At 40.7% G+C, this 17645-nt stretch overlaps 1 protein-coding gene across 1 annotated transcript in view; it reads left to right on the plus strand.

Annotated features, from left to right (window-relative positions):
* The first annotated feature begins 1841 nt into the window (after positions 1-1841).
* Positions 1842-17645, plus strand: part of LOC145429346 (general transcription factor II-I repeat domain-containing protein 2A-like) — a 48548-nt gene continuing 32744 nt past the window's right edge. Inside the window, exon 1 of the mRNA XM_080302618.1 lies at positions 1842-2148. Within this exon, the coding sequence (XP_080158744.1) occupies positions 1842-2148 (307 nt within the window). The remainder of the gene's footprint in view (positions 2149-17645) is intronic.

The following is a 17645-nucleotide window of genomic DNA, read 5'->3' on the forward strand; positions in this document are numbered from 1 at the left end:
GATAGGAACTCGTCCCTGACTCAGAGCACTCCACCTTTTTCTTTTTGAGGACCATGGCCTCAGTTTTGGAGGTGCTGATTCTCATTCCTGCTTCTTCACACTCCGCTCTGAACCGCTCTAGTGCAAGCCTGAACCATCACCTGATGAACCCAGTGGAACCACATCATCTGTGAAAAGTGGAGATGAGATTCTGAGACCACCCAAGTGGAAACTTTCCCGCACCCTGGCTAAGCATAAAAATTCTGTCCAAAAAAAATTCTGTACAGAATTGGTGACAAAAGGCAGACCTGGTGGAGTCCAACACCCATCAGAAATTAGTCAGACTTATTGCTGGCTATGTAGACGAAGTTCTTCCTTCTGATTAGCATATAGTCTCAGGCTGCTGGACTTGGAGTGAGACCATCCATGCTATCAGGAGCTTCCTCGTCTTAATGTTAGTGGCTTCTATCTCCTCCTTTGGTCCGCTTATTATTCCAGCAGGGTACCTGATCACAGGTCAAGAGTGATCAGGTGTTGATAGCCTGGATCTTGTTCTTCCCATTCACCGTTGCCATTTCCATTCTTCAGGACTTGCCTGACCCTCTGCAGTACTTGGTGGTTGCAGCTTACCTAGTGGCTTCTTCGTGATTCCCATTTGCCTGTGGGATTCCCAGGTGTGAATCAGTGAATCAATGCCCTTGTTCACTCTTGGCATATAGCTTGATGTCATCCATGTAGAGGAGGTAGCTGATGATTCCGTAGTCGGTATCCGTACCTACGCTTGTCAGTGATCTCACTGACGGGGTTTAGGCCTATGCAGAACAGCAGTGATAACAGAGCATCTCTATGGTAGATGGCGACCTGTGCTATTGGCTTGAAGTTGGCCTCTAGTGTTTTGATGCATGCTCAATAATCCAGGTAAGTAAATCCCCAAAAGTTGATTCTGTTCATCTGGACATTTTCAGTGGGAGAAACGTTTCGTCATTCATCAAAGTGACTTCTTCAGTGTCAGCAGACTGCAGGTTTCCCCAATCTTATAAACAGTACATTTGCATAATGACTGAAACTAGCACCACTGATGGAACAATAGGCTGGGAGGTCAGTTCCTTCACAATTCTTCATAATTATGCAAATTCTCATGACCATTGATCAACAACCGCTGATCAATGGCCATGAATACCATTCACAGAGAATTAGGGAATGGCTGCAACCACAGCATGTCCAGGATGTGTATATCCTCATCCTTGAAAGAGTGTCCACTGGCCTGTAGGTGTGAATAGAATAGTCCTGGCCTGACGAGGTAGCTCTTCTGTGTGGTGCAATCCGCTTCGCCAGAGGTTGTTTGGTTTCCCCGATGTATAAATCCTGGAAATCCTCATGGCAAATTTGCGTAACTTTCCTAAACCCAACACCCCCTAGAATTACTGGGTTTTTTATTTTCTGGTGCAAGTTCCGAGGTGTTAAGCACCCCTGCTGAGATTTTCACAGGTCGTCCGCTCGTTTATCCTCCAGCTTTTGTTGTGCAAACCACCCATTATCCTTGAGACCTGGCACATTTGCATTTGCTCACTCAGAGTTGCTCAGATCCAAGTCAGGCCAAACCTCTGTGTTACAACTTTCAGAAATGCCTGCCGTACCTATACAAAATATCCCACATGTTGACTGACCTGCAAATATAAAAGACACACATTCACAGCTTCCTTGACTCTCAGCACAGATCTTCCATTGTTCCACTGTTCCATTGTGACTGTGTATGTGAGGAAGTGGCATTGCTTGACTACAGCACAGTGCTGTGCATAAAAGCAGACCGACCCAGGCGGGAGAATGATTTCTTGTTTGCATTTCTGAGAACGCACATCAGGATGGCCTCCGTATCACTGCCACGCAGGAAGAACCTCTCCGCGCAACAGGCTTTGGCCTTGCTTCAGGAAATGGACGAAGCAGATTCTGATGGAGGAGAGGTTTCATTTGTCCAGCAGGCCACTGATACCGCCTCAGAAGAATCTGAAAAGGAGACGGAACAAGAGCCCAACATGCCTCCACGGAAGAGGCCCCGTGGTACTGGGAAGCCCAGCCAGAGCCACACGGCAAAAGACGGCACTGTGTGGGTTGAGGGGGACATTGGATTGCCCAGTGCTCGTGCTTCCCTGCGCAAGCTGGACCCACAGAGTCTGCTAAGGTTTGTCACTGCCATAGTAGATATGATATTTATATAAACCCATTTAGAGTGAGGTTTATGTAAATTTACCACAGAGACACTGTGTTTAGAAAAAACACATCAGTTACTCATGTCATGGGTAGCATAGAGCACAAATACAAATGCTACAATGTATCACTAACTGCTGCACCTGTAAGACAAATCAAAGAAAGAGAATTTATAAAGAGTATAATACAACTATAAAGAACTATTTAAAAACATCTAGGATAATATTGTTAATGATCCAGCCTTTATAGATCCATTGAGAGGTGATAAGGGAAAGAGTTGACTATAAATATACTCAGGGATGGGGACAGTAGGACTGTGCGAGTGAGTGCAGGATGACAGACTGGTATTGAGGGGCCAGGCCATTGAGTAATTTGTAAGAAGAAGGATCTTGTAAGTTTGTGTGACTTGACCAGGAGCATGTGGAGATTCATGAGGGTGGGGGTGATATGTTACCAGAGATTAGTCCATGTTAGAAGCCTGGCAGTTGAGTTCTCGACATACTGGAGCCTGACTAGGGTTTTGGTGGAAATCCCAAACAGAACCACATTGCAATACCGTATTTTCACGACCATAAGACGCACTGTGCTAAAAGGCGCAGTCTCAGTTATGTGTGCCCTTACTGTATTTAACACACACATAAGGCGCACTGGACCATAGGGCGCATACAAGTACCGCATGCGTATTTAAAAATAAAGCGGGAGCAAACCTGAATTCGGTACCTTACTCACATTTCTATTGCCGGTAATCGTCATCATCAACAACACACAAGCATACAAGTGTGCATATTTAAAAATAAAGCAGGAGCAAAACTGAGTTTGGTACTCACATTTTTATTACCAATAATCGTCATCATCAACAACACACAAGCATACAAGTGTGCGTATTTAAAAATAAAGCAGGAGCAAAACAAAGTTTGGTACTCACATTTTTATCATCAATCAAACCCATCGAAGTCCTCATCCTCTGTGTCTGAATTGAACAGCTGCGCTAAATCTCCATCAAACATGCCAGGTTCACTGTCTTCACTGTCAGAGTCACTTTCCGTGCCGTGCGGCTCCTCGGAAACGATGCCGGCTTTTGCGAAAGCTCGAACAATAGTGCCAGCAGACATGTTAGCCCAAGCATCTACAATCCATTGGCAAATTGTGGCGTAACTCGCCCAGCGCTGCCTTCCACTCTTAGTGAAACTGCGTGGAAAAAACCACCTGGTCTCCTTACATACACCTCCCTCAGCCAGTCTTTCATCATTTCCTCATCCATCCAGCCCTTTTCATTTGCCTTAATGATGATTTCTGCTGGAAACTTCTCTTTAGGCAAAGTCTTTCGCTTAAAAATCACCATAGGCGGCAGTTTCTGTCCATTAGCATGGCAGCCAAGCACAACAGTAAAAGAAGACTTTTCATACCCCGTTGTGCGTATCGCTACCGTGCTGGTCCCCTTCTTCTCCACAGTGTGACTCACCGGGATGTCAAAAGTGAGCGGGACCTCGTCCATGTTTGTGATGTGGCTGGGCTGGATGTTTTTGTCGCCGATGTGTTTGCTGCAGTAGGAGCGGAAGATGGCCAGCTTTTCCTTATAATCCGCTGGAAGTTGCTGCGCTACCGTAGTCCTGGTCCGGATGGAAAAATGGCACCGTTTCATAAAACGAAAGCACCAAGATGGACCTCCTTGGAAATGTTCAATGTTCATCTCTTCAGCTAGTGAAACTGCTTTTAGCCGAATGGTGACCGTCGAAACGCTTCTCCCGCTCGCTCTTTGCTCGATGATCCACCGCTCGAGTCTTTCCTCCAACTCGGGCCACCTCGCCTTATGTCCGCGGAAACTCAGCTGCGTTTTCTTGACTTGCCGGAGCTTGTTTTCCAGCTTCCTCCATTTGCGAACCATCGATTCGTTAATCTTAAATTCTCTCGCCGCTGCTCGATTTCCATGTTCCTCCGCGTAGCTGATGGCCTTCAGTTTAAACTGTGCTTCGTAAGCGTGTCTCTTTGCCATTTTCAGGGTTGTTAAAACAACGATGTCCTGCATAATGCACATACCTGTTCTTTTATACAGGTATGTGCGATTGTCCCGGTATATACGATCAACGCCCACACTTCACCCTTTAACGTTCTCATGGTGTTCTCTACTACGTCCTCCTTACAACACACAGGGCGCACCGCGCTATAGGGCGCGCCGCACTTTTTGAAGAAAATCTAAGACTTTTAAGTGCTCCTTATGGTCGTGAAAATACGGTAATCCATTTGGGTGGTGACAAAGGCAAAGCTCTCTGCAACTGAGTCAGTGAATGACTGCCAAAGTTGAGAGATGTTCATTAGGTAGAAAAAAGTTGTTTTGGTGACAGATTTAACATGCATATGTAATGAAAGTGTGGAGCCCAAAACATCACCCAGACTGCAAACTTTGGAAGAAGATGGGACACACCTTCTCATGTAATAATGTTTCTTTATTTTCACTACTTCCTACATTGCATATACATACTGAAGACATCAAAACACGAAGCAAGATATATGACCATTTGCTTTGTTAACAATGCTGCAAACCCTTGGCCTTCTCTTAATGAGTTTCATGATGTAGTCACCTGAAATGGTTTTCACTTCATAGGTGTGTTGTGTCAGGGAATTTCACTTGTGGAATTTCTTACCTTCTTAATGGGGTTGGGACCATCAGTTGTCTTGTGCAGAAGTCAGGTTGGTACACAGCTGATAGCCCTATTTGACAATTGTTAGAATTCATATTATTTATTATTACTTTAAGAACTGAAGGTTGTCATGGTCTGGATAACTGCTAAAACTTTGAATCCCAGAATTGACTGCTGAGAGTCTAACCAGTAGTGGACCTGTGCTTTTCACAGATAAGAGCAGGTTCACCCACATGTGTCAGATGGCAAAGTGTCCGGAAAAGACATTTATGCTGCCTGTAATATCTTTCACCATGACCAGTATTGTCGTGAGTCAACAATACCTGGCTGGGCGATGTCTGGGAGGAGATGCCTCAGGACACATGCCCCGATGTTGTCAGGCATGCAAAGAAGCACATGCGGCCATCCAAATTACAGAGTACCATTGTTGCAATGAAAACTGCAGCGAAATTCACTTTTTTTTTTCTCCTGTCCCGTTTGGTTCTTTTGCCATCAGAATTATTGTCTAAAGGCAAAGAAAGATGCCCAACGGATTTACTTTACCAAATGAACCATCCCGGCTTTGCCATACTGGTCTATTTGATTCACCTTTGCTTTTATTGTTCATTTTATTTTATTTTTGCTTGCTACACATGGGACAGACATGACTGGGGGAAAGAAAAAGGAGAAAGAAAGAGAGAAAGAAAAACAACGGTGAAGAAGAACGGTGATAAAGGGGAAAAAACCCAAAAACCAACAAAACAGACAAAAAATACATATTTCAATCACCTGGATCACCTGTTGAGAAAGAAAAAAGAGAAAACAAGCAAAAAAAGAGAGCAATATAATAAACAACATCATCACGATGATCTATGTGAATATAACAGTGAATACTAAATATTAAACATTATTGTGCCGCACGTTGGATCGACAGCGCACAGTGTGCTTTGAGGTAGGAGCCAAAAAGGGTGTAGTTTGTGAGCACCCGTGTGTACACCTGTGAGCATGAGCGCACTTGTATTCAAACGGTTCCTTCATGTAATGATCTGGTAGAGGGTGTGGGGGGCCATAGCCCCGTCCTCCAGGGCATGAAGGAGGTATGGAGGAGATCCAGGCTCCAGACATCCAGAGTCCCTCAGAACACAAGTGGCAACCATGCCACTCTCCCGGAAAGAGCTGAGGAGAGCCCCAGATGAGGGGTCACTGCAGAATGCAGCAAAATTCACTACCCTGCCAACCTAGAACCAAACTAAAACGCAAAGAGCAAATGAGTCCAGTACACCAGGACAAATAACTCAGGTGGTCTAACTGGCTGCGGGCCAAGGCTGTAGTGGAAACTATGCAGTTTAAGGGCAACACCGTGACGCCGGTGACAGAAACTAAGCTGTTCTGGGGCCTGATTGGGGGACCAATGAACGCAGATCTTGGCTGGAGGCCTAAAATAGAAAACTATAAACTTTCAAGAACTCAGAAAACACTGAGTTAGTGACAAGGGAACATGACACTAAATGTTGTTTGTAACAAAGAAATGGCAGAAGTTATCGAATTACTGTTGGTAGTAATGCAGCCAATTCTACAGGCAGGAAGGAGTGTGGAGAGGTAAAGACTTCCAAGAACAGTTCAGCAAATGAGAGAGGGGTATGATCTAACTTGGGGGCGGGGGGCTAAATAAACTGATAAAGGTAATCAGGTGACAAGTGGTTCGAGCATGTCTTTAATTATTGTAAGATGATGTTAGAGTACTTGCAGATGCTCACTGACCTATCTCTGTGATTTTGGGAACCTCTCCTGATGAGCTGGGATTGACATCAGGTGTGATGGTTGATGAGATTCAGCTGTAAGCAAATTGTCTTCCTTGTCTGATTCCTTTCTAGATTTTGGGTTTATGATCTAGTCTTAAGTATGTGTAATGCTTTTAATTTACTGTTCAGTAAAAGACAAGACATTGTATCCACAAACTGATATTTGAATAAATACTTACTTTTAAATTAAGACTTAATACAAAAGGGTACAAAAAATGTTTAAGTGTGAAATTTTACAAAAATCAATTTTGAGATTTACAACGATTAAACCTTTATTTTAGTAGTCCATTTAAACTAAGCCAAACAATGGCCAGTTTTGCTACAGGCAACCACTTTTCAAGGTATCTCTTGTCATTGTGCATACATCTTGGAACAACACTTGATCATTATTTGGGTAGTTCCTCTAAAACTTTGTCCGGGTTACCTTTTTTATTTCAATAGTCTTTATATACAGTTTTATAATAGGAGATAAAAACTCCATATATAGGAGTCTAAGGAGCTTGAAAAGAAAAGTGTCTGGACTTCTTTAAGTTGCTTACAGATGTTTCACCTCTCACCCTCAACGGGACAAGACTCGGCTGTCCATCTACACTTAAAGGACAAAGGTGACTCTTTCGAGGATATTCACATTTTGGACAGAGAAGACAGATGGTTTGAAAGAGGAGTGAAAGAAGCCATCTATGTCCACTGTGAACGACTATCTTTGAACATAGGCGGTGGTTTACGACACCAACTGTCTGCCATTTATAATCCAGTGTTGAGATCCCTTCCCAGATGCCTTAACGCCCACTCACATCCTAGGCCATCTGACTTCAGGAAATCACTTGATAGAGTGGGGCCAGGTTTCACAATGACCTCATCCGAAACCTTGGCTGATTGTGACCTACACCCGTTTTCACACCTTGGCTTGTGTGATTAGGTAGAGGATCAACAGCGGGTCCATGTCTCTCTTGGAGGACACTCCCACAGAGCTTAAATCTGGGACTCCCCACCATTTCACTTTAGAACTGTAGAAGCTTCTCAAATGAGAGGTGAAACATCTTCAAGAAAGTTAAAGAAGTCCAGATGCTTTTCTTTCCAGGCTCCTTAAACTACAAAGAGCTGGATGACTGATCACCTTCACATCCATACATAGGACCAATAATGTGACAAAAGAATTAAAGAGATTTGCTTACACTGCCTCACAGTAGGGTTACGAAAGAAAAAAGTCTACCAAGGCAAAGTAGCTAGCCCCAAAGTCCTTTACATTAACTTTCATTCTCAAGCCTGTTAAAATGTATGACGGTTCACAAAAGGCACAAAGGTAAAAACGATGTGACCTTAAAACCAAGTTATATTTTGAACACAATTTAAAGTTAAGCAATTAGAGTTTATAACTGAAATCAAGCAACCCTAGTGTTAAGGCTGAGGCAAAATTAACAGATTTTAATAGGGGAATCTCACAATATTACAGCACAAAACAGCACAGAAGACAAACATGAAAACTTCAGAGAGGGCTTCTTAAAGAACACTCAAAACCACTGGGACATTACCTAAACCCCTTCAAATAAAATACATTCGATTTGTATTATTTTCACAATGTAAGATTTGAGTATCTTAATCAGTCACAGCAAAGAGGTTACAAAAGCAAAGTATTGCACAAGTGCCTATGTTGTGTAGAAATTAGGCTTATTAGACATATTTGATACAGAAATTTGCTACCAAGCTAGAGGTACGCACTATTTCAGGCATTCAAAAGGGCCCTGTCCACAAGTACATAGGTATTTTGGCAAATGTAGCTTGACTGTTTTGGCCTTTGCCTAAATGTAAATTTTAGATCACTGAAAATGAAGCCAGCAGGATGAAAATTTTCAAAAATGCAATTACTGCATGAATATGTGGACAGAGATTTTGTCTTGGAAGGCTTTTTTAACATCAGGCTCTGCAGAGTGTAATCTTTTTACCCCGTGACAATGTACCTTTGTTCATGTAGACATAAACTAGGATTAGCCACAGAGAAACAAGCTACAGCAACTTAAACACAGGTGCCTTAAAATGGACCTAAAAAAGGCTAATTTACCATTAAGACTGAACACATGAACACTGTCTATGAAGACAGATTTAAGACATAAATGTTTAACTTTAAAGTTTTTAGAACATGTTTAGCACCATCTTGTGGCAGTACAGAATGTGGCGTGACCAGGTTGGTTGGATGGTTGCAGCTAGTCTTACATTAGTTGATATTAGCAAACTTATGGGGTGTGGGGTGGCTGTAGCTCAGGAGGTAGAGCTGGTCACCTACTGATCGGAAGGTTGGTGGTTTGATCCCTGGCTCCTCCAGTCTGCATGTCAAGTATCCTTGGGCAAGATACTAACCCCAACTTGCTCTCCAATGCATCCATCGGTGATGTACTTAGAAAGCACTACGTATAGATAAAGCGCTTGTGAGAATGGGTGTGATTGAGGCATGTTGTATAGAGCGCTTTGAGTACTCCGGGAGAGTAGAAAAGCGCTATATAAGAATCAGTCCATTTACCAAACTAATAACAGAAGCAACAATACAGTGGAACATAAGGAGACTAAAGGTAAAAGTCAGTTTGAGCAGGTTACTGTTATACTACCCCTAAATGTAACAATGACTTGACGTTAAGAAACCAAGGACATAGAGTTTATTTTCACTCTGTCTATTAAACAGTTAGCCGTTCTTTGTTATTTGGATGTTTGTACTGAAGTCGTATATCCTCGGTTTCTTAACATAAAACTTATTGCAGTCGTTGCAGTCAGGGGGAACTAAAAAGCAGTCTGCTTTTTAGTTCTAGTCCCCTTGTTTTCTATTTAGTTACTTGTCCTGTCACTGGTTAGCTAACATAAAATGAATGTTAATCTATGAACAGCAACCAACCATCTAACTCGGTGTTTTCATGCTGTGTACTGGCACAAGATGGTGCTTTTGCATTAAGCACTTATTTCATAAATCCATCTTCACAGACAGCATTGAATCTATGTCAGTTTTGGTACTACTGGAGCACAATCAGGACTTGGATTGGATTGATGGATAAGTTCTGTGACCAACTAGCGACCTGCCCAGGGCATACCCTTCCTCTCACCCAAAGACAGCTGGGATAGGGTCCAGCCCCCCCCCCCCCCCCCCCCCCATGACCCTGAATTGCATAAGTGGAAGAGAATGGATGGATGGACATTTTATGATTTATTACATCAAAACTGGTTGGGATGCTAAAGTTTCCCAATCACTTAGCTATTATCTATACAAGTAGGAGTTTTACCATTGAGTAAATCACTAAGATGAAATATTCTTTATAAACTTTGAAGCAGAAGCGCTGCTTCATCATCAGTCCATCACCTCATTTCCAACATTTCAACATGTTCAGTGCTCTTGGGAGATCATGGAAATGAAGCGCAAGAAGAGTGAACGTTTTGAGCTGAAAGGGAGGTCAGAGATGTTTCACTGTCAGTCAGTTACTGCTGCTTAGCTCTGCCATTTTACCAAAGCGCTTTAGAGCGAAATACTATGAAAAACTATAATTTAATAGAGTGGATACTGTCAGTTTCTTTAACACCAGTTCAGCAATCGTCATTTTTTTTGTTTTTTCAAGGCTACACACAACTTACTGCTATCTGATGATAGATTTTGATTTGTGCCTTTTCGAATGTTTCTTTGAACTGTTTCATTTTTTTAATGGAAAGCTTTGCTGATGAGGACATCCTTAACTGTGGCAGCTGCTTATACTGCATTTATATTTGTTCACACACATTTTAATGACAGACATATATATATTCCTTCTATGTTAGATTCTATTGTAAGATGGAAGTTCAGCCTGCCACTCTTGGGACAAACAGAGGTGCTTTTATTAAATAACAGCCTATGCCTTTGTCATGGTACACAAGTAATTTCAATTATAGGAAGTTACAGTGGGGCAAAAAAGTATTTAGTAAGCCACCGATTGTGCAAGTTCCCCCACTTAAAATGATGACAGAGGTCAGTAATTTGCACCAGAGGTACACTTCAACTGTGAGAGACAGAATGTGAAAAAAAAATCCATGAATCCACATGGTAGGATTTGTAAAGAATTTATCCGTAAATCAGGGTGGAAAATAAGTATTTGGTCACCTCAAACAAGGAAAATCTCTGGCTCTCACAGACCTGTAACGTCTTCTGTAAGAAGCTTTTCTGTCCCCCACTCGTTACCTGTATGAATGGCACCTGTTTGAACTCATCATCTGTATAAAAGACACCTGTCCACAGCCTCAAACAGTCAGACTCCAAACGCCGCCATGGCCAAGACCAAAGAGCTTTCGAAGGACACCAGGAAAAGTATTGTAGACCTGCACCAGACTGGGAAGAGTGAATCTACAATAGGCAAGCAGCTTGGTGTGAAAAAATCAACTGTGGGAGCAATCATCAGAAAATGGAAGACATACAAGACCACTGATAATCTCCCTCGATCTGGGGCTCCACGCAAGATCTCATCCCGTGGGGTCAAAATGATCATGAGAACGGTGAGCAAAGATCCCAGAATCACACGGGGGGACCTGGTGAATGACCTGCAGAGAGCTGGGACCAAAGTAACAAAGGTCACCATCAGTAACACACTACAACGGCAGGGAATCACAGCCCCAAAACATCACTGCTCTCGAGAAGATCTGCATGGAGGAATGGGCCAAAATACCAGCTACTGTGTGTGCAAACCTGGTAAAGACCTATAGTAAACGTTTGACCTCTGTTATTGCCAACAAAGGTTATGTTACAAAGTATTGAGTTGTATTTTTGTTATTGACCAAATACTTATTTTCCACCCTGATTTACGAATAAATTCTTTACAAATCCTACCATGTGGATTCATGGATTTTTTTTTCACATTCTGTCTCTCACAGTTGAAGTGTACCTCTGGTGCAAATTACTGACCTCTGTCATCATTTTAGGTGGGGGAACTTGCACAATCGGTGGCTGACTAAATACTTTTTTGCCCCACTGTAGATCAAGTTATATAAATTCTTCACAAAAGCACATAAGAAAGAAGCCTGAGCGCAACAGTGTTTGTCATTGCCACTATTTTATATGAAGACTAGGCCTGATTTGGCATTAACCAATGTCCTAATAAATAGAAAAGTCAACACTATGAGTGGAAATATAGACCGCGGACACATGAACAACACATATATATAATTTGATGTTTTCCTTTTTTCTCCTATGAATAAACAAGTAATTGGTATTGAGTGAAACAGAGATGTAGCTTGGACTTGTGCTGCTTAACACCTGGGAAAACCTACACAAAAGAGGGATAATGTCCCACTTTACTTGTATATTTTAAATAGTAAAAATTCATTTTGAACCTAACGGGAGGTGCCGCCCATGCTGCTCTATTATTGAAGAATTATTAATATTATTTTAGAAAAAAAAATGGAAATCAAAGAACTAGTCATTTAAAAATCTTTATGGGTTAAATTGCATTTTGTAAGGTGTAGCTAGGAGTGCAAGGAGGTTAAGCATGTTTTAAAGCTGAACGTAGTGATTTATAATCTTGGAACTGTATCGTTCAAGTCATCATATTACCTTCGAGCCTGCTCTTATTAGTCTGTTTTTCCCGCAATTTGAAACAGTATATAATGTGTTTTTCAACCCTAATCCTACAGAAAACCTGAAGCATGTGTTCCATTGTGTATGCAGGCCTATGATATGTGTTCACCCATGTTTCCAGTGCAGTCCTGTCAGTGTTCCACTTGGTGCTGGCAGGACTGCTGCAGTGTGTTGGGTTTTTTTCCAACACTAACCTAAAGCACGTTGAGCCCAGAGGGATGTAGATTTGATGTTGCTATATATAAAATAAATAGATAAAACTGCCAGTTTGAGTGAAACAGTTGATGGTTTTATTTGAATCTACCCTGCATGATCCATGAAAGCTTGAGCTGAAGATTTTAAGTCAATTTACACAAGTATTTCAAAACAGTTTGTTTATGTGACATTCTTTTTATTGCTATATTTTATACACATTAAAGTGTGCAATATCATTTAGATGATGGATCTTTTTGACGTCTTCAAAATTTAGAACTTGGTATCTTCAGTGTTTAATATGTGCCTGGTAGCCGATGCTGTGGATAGCGCCAAGCAATGCAATGATGCACCTGAAACTGGAATTTGGCACACAGATTTCCTAATTATTCACAGATGGAAATTGACATACACATGGCCTAATTTGCAACTGCTTTTAGCCATAGTGCTATCAGAGAATTAGCATAATGTCTCCCTAGTGGCCATTTTCAAAATGGCTGCCAAACTGCTGTAGGGTTGGACTCGTCTAGATTAAAATGACCATAATTAAACTGCACATGAAGTAATCGCCACAATAGATTTGAAAATGAGGAGATTTACTGAAAGTATTTTATTATCAACATAATTGCTAAGAAGAAATAAAAAGACTTACTAACTACTGCCATCTTACATAAAGTGCATGTCTCATACACACTGCATGTCCACCATGATATTGAGACAATCAAAGCCACAAATGAGTTAAAACTTTAATTCACAACAGGAAAAAAGCTGATTATATGTACCTTCATTAAGTAGGCAATCAGATTCTTGACCATTTCCAATTAAGTGGTACAAGAGGGTGATATTTTGGATAATTTCATACATATTTCATATAGAAAAAACAAAGGTAATTATAGAATAATAGGGAAATTTAGGTTTGATTAAAATTCTGTCCCCTGTCATTTATCATTCTGTGATTTCTTTCCGGCCTGTAAGGGATGAAAATATGACCATATGCTAATAATTCTGAACCTGTTTAAACATTTAAATACTCAATTATTTCCATGTAAATATTGTAACAAAATAAATATAAATTGAGTGGAATTTTTAGGCTACTGCTATTAAGTGAGTCAGATCAGATGTCTGCAGTAGCCTTGTATCATTCATTAGGTGATGGGCAGTGATGAACAGATAGCAGCTAGCAAACACAATCTGTTCATTAAAGACACGAAACAGGATCTAAGGACAGTCTTATATTTTTCAGTACTTCAATACATCAGTACTAGTCAATACTTTTCAACAGTGGCAAGTGTATATTTGAAGATTATGACTGATTCCCTGATACGTTCACATTCCCTGATTTGTGAGCTGTGCAGAGGTGAGGATCTGCTATGTGTACAATACACTCTCTAAATATTTGCCATTAAATCAAGTTTAGATGGCCAGCTTTGGATTCAGGCTTCTGTCCTGACCGACTGCAAGCACATTAGAAATTTTAACAGCATGTTTCTGTGAGATCATAAACTAGTATTTCAAAGTATGATGTTTTTATTCCAATTGTGAAAAGTCGACACGACAGCCTCCACTGTATGTATCTGAGTGTGCTGTTGTATCTCTGGTGTCGTCAGTTTCACATGACGGACAGTGAGTCTGAAAGACCTGCTCAAGCTTCTGATGTTCAAACTGAGACTTTTTTCATGAACACTCAGGTGGGATCTTTACGGGCAGCTGCTCAGACATAACAGATGTCCTTTATACAGTGTGTCCTTAGCTCCTGAAATCTTTCAATAGCTTTAAAATTGTGGGGATTTCAGTAAACTGAAAGCCACTGTAAAATTCATAGTTTCATTTAGTGAGTACTGTGGAGAATTTAAAGGTTTTATTTATCACATTTCAGTAATGTCAAAATTCAAATTCAAATTTTATGTGAATTTTATGTAAAAGTGGTTTTAATTGTGGTATTGGTAAACATTATGACTGAACTGCACTAATTGTGAAGCACTTGTTTTCATTCCAGTCTGGGAACTCAGATATAAAGTTTTTGTCAAACTGTGGAGGTACACAGGTGAAGTGGGTGTGGGAAGTACAGACAGCATTAAAGACAAGCAGGGCTTTTCTCTTCCAGTATAATTCTCATTGACAACTTAAAAACCAGTAAATGTCTGGTATTAAGGCCTGCTGGTACATTTACATCCTAACATATTATTAAGGCTGATCAGCTTAATTCTATTTTTTAGTTTGGCCCTTTTGTGAAAGGATTTATTAAGTAATAACGCTTTAAGATTAAAAGTTCCATCAATCAGTGCGGCAAGTGAAAGAAATGTCATCACGCACATTAGTGTGTGGACTGTGTTTTAGGGTGGGTGTTGTGTGGTTTACATACACAGTGCTTTTCTTCTAATACCTTTTTTTTGTAAATTAGGAAGACTACACCATCAACTCTCTCCTATGTCAGCTTAAGTTCAGTAAAAAGCTGTGCACGCATTAACAGATTAGAAATGACAGAAAGAACAACGGGCAAAAAAATCCTTCCAAAATTAAACTGAGAGCCAAATAGAGCCAAACCACAACCGAACGATGACAGGACTAAAAAAAAAAAGACTTTAAATACAAAATATTAAAAGAAGGTTGTTCATCTCATGTGACCAGCAGATAATGATGGTGATGGAATAAAGAGCTAGCTGGAATGAGTTGCAGGAGATGTGTATCATCACACCTAAGAAAACATCTGCTCTCAGCCAAGTATTCAAAGCCAAAATAATTACCCTTAAACACCAAAGAAGAAAGTTTAACTTCCTCCCTCCAGGAGCTCCTAGAATGACTACATGATATGGTAATTAAAAGATGATTAAAGATTAGGAGTTTCAGTAATTACACCTTTAACTGAGCTAATGGAGCAATCAGAGAAAATTTGAGATTGGGTTTTTTTTTCCTTCAGCTCACTATTTTATCTTCTAGGCAGAATATTTCTTCTTTTTGCATATAATTTTTACATGTTCTGAAGAAAAATCAAAAATATATAAAGAATCGCTGTAATCAGAAGTAAAATTCCCTCGGCAGCTTCATAGAGAATTTCACTTCTCTGCACATGTAAAAGCTCAGGTGTAACAAAGTATTTTTTTCTTAATCTTTTAAAAACTTTTTTCTATTTCTGGACACATGCACACACACAAATGATTTCTAGAAGGCAAAGATGAACAAAGATGTCAAAATTAGACTGTAGATGGAAGTGAGCCACTCTTGCTCCAACACACACAAAGATATGTTGTGTCCTTTGGACGTGGATTAGTGTTTGTTCAGTTTAACCTCATAAAGCTGCATGACATCGTGGTAAAAGTGTCACATCAGGGTCGTGCCTGTAAAACTCTACTTGACAACACACAAACACACAGAGAGCCAGAAAAGGAGTTGTGCACACAAAGACACTAATTACCGTAGAAGACACAGTTTCTTCCACATACACATGCACTGACACACTTACAGACCGCTGCTGACATTATAGGATGTGACACTGTTGAGTGTGAGTTTCACAAAAGCAGGTTGAAATTTATGGAGCGCCGCCTATAATGGGCTCGGGACTGATGTCGTTGTTAAATGACAAAACCAAAAGCAAATGTTCTGATGTGTTCTCCATGGTTTCACCGGCAGCGGTTTTGACCATAATAATGGGATCAAGTTCAGCCATTAAAGTTTCAGATGGACTGTAGCTATGCGTCCTGTCATTTGAACAAAAGCTGTCCAGTCACAGCTGAAAAGAAAGCACAGGATTATCCAGTAAAAACCGGCCTTCCAACATAAGATGGTGTGGTGGTCAGTCAGATACGTTTGGATGCATGTTAAACTTAACAAAATACAGATAGCTGGATAAAGAAGTATGTTTTTGTTTATCATAGGATGTAGAAAATCCTTTGTCAGAAGTCAAAAGTCAAGTGTAATCTGAGACTGAGAAGACAAATACATATATGGCAAACATGTTAAATAGCGATTTATCATAAGATGATTAAATACACTCAGTATAAAAAAAGCTTAAACATAAACAAACATGTTGTGCTATTTTAAAATGAGATAACTGTAAGACTGTTCTCTGTGTTATAACTACACAACTTTTATCAGTTATTTTTATGTTATTCATTCATGCAAAGGTTTACTTAACATGGCTTTATTCTGGAAAACCAATGTGCACATTGATTTACGTGGTTACGCGGTCTTTTTGTCAGTGGTTCATTCAATATATGTGCACTGTTAGTGCTGAGCTCACGCAGGTGTCTGAGGTGAAAAGTCATTTTTCTCAACAATCACTGGTCAGGTTTCTCCATTTTAAGCTGTCAGTCAGAGTTTTTGTAGCTGAGATGAGCATGAAATTACAATTCAGCATTTCACCATCTTCTACTCACGTGCGCAGCTGAATACAGAATCTTGTATGGTCACAACATGTGTTTGCTGTCAAAGATTTAAAATTACACAATTGCATTTTATATGGATATTCTTGTGTCTTTGTTGATATTATTACCAACAGTAGTAGTTATAACTGTAAACTCACATATGTGATCACATTAGCGATGATCATTTCTCGTTTGTATCACATGTTAACTTGAATACATAAATACATTCAAACCAGACGAAAACAGAAGCTTTGTTGCACATTTCTGCACACACACTGTCTGACAGTATCTCTCTCTCTCTCTCTCTCTCTCTCTCTCTCTCTCTCTCTATATATATATATATATATATATATATATATATATATATATATATATATATATATATATATATATATATATATATATATATATATAAAAAACACCCAGCACGCCCCTGCGGGCGGTTTATCCTTCAAGCTCGGGTCCTCTACCAGAGGCCTGGGAGCTTGAGGGTCCTGCGCAGTATCTTAGCTGTTCCCAGGACTGCGCTCTTCTGGACAGAGATCTCCGATGTTGTTCCCGGGATCTGCTGGAGCCACTCGCCTAGCTTGGGAGTCACCGCACCTAGTGCTCCGATTACCACGGGGACCACCGTTACCTTCACCCTCCACATCCTCTCGAGCTCTTCTCTGAGCCCTTGGTATTTCTCCAGCTTCTCGTGTTCCTTCTTCCTGATATTGCTGTCATTGGGAACCGCTACATCGATCACTACGGCCGTCTTCTTCTGTTTGTCTACCACCACTATGTCCGGTTGGTTAGCCACCACCATTTTGTCCGTCTGTATCTGGAAGTCCCACAGGATCTTAGCTCGGTCATTCTCCACCACCCTTGGGGGCATCTCCCATTTTGACCTCGGGACTTCCAGGTTATACTC

This window comes from Astatotilapia calliptera, chromosome 6 (genome assembly GCF_964374335.1).
Source record: "Astatotilapia calliptera chromosome 6, fAstCal68.1, whole genome shotgun sequence".
Taxonomy (NCBI): Eukaryota; Metazoa; Chordata; class Actinopteri; order Cichliformes; family Cichlidae; genus Astatotilapia; species Astatotilapia calliptera.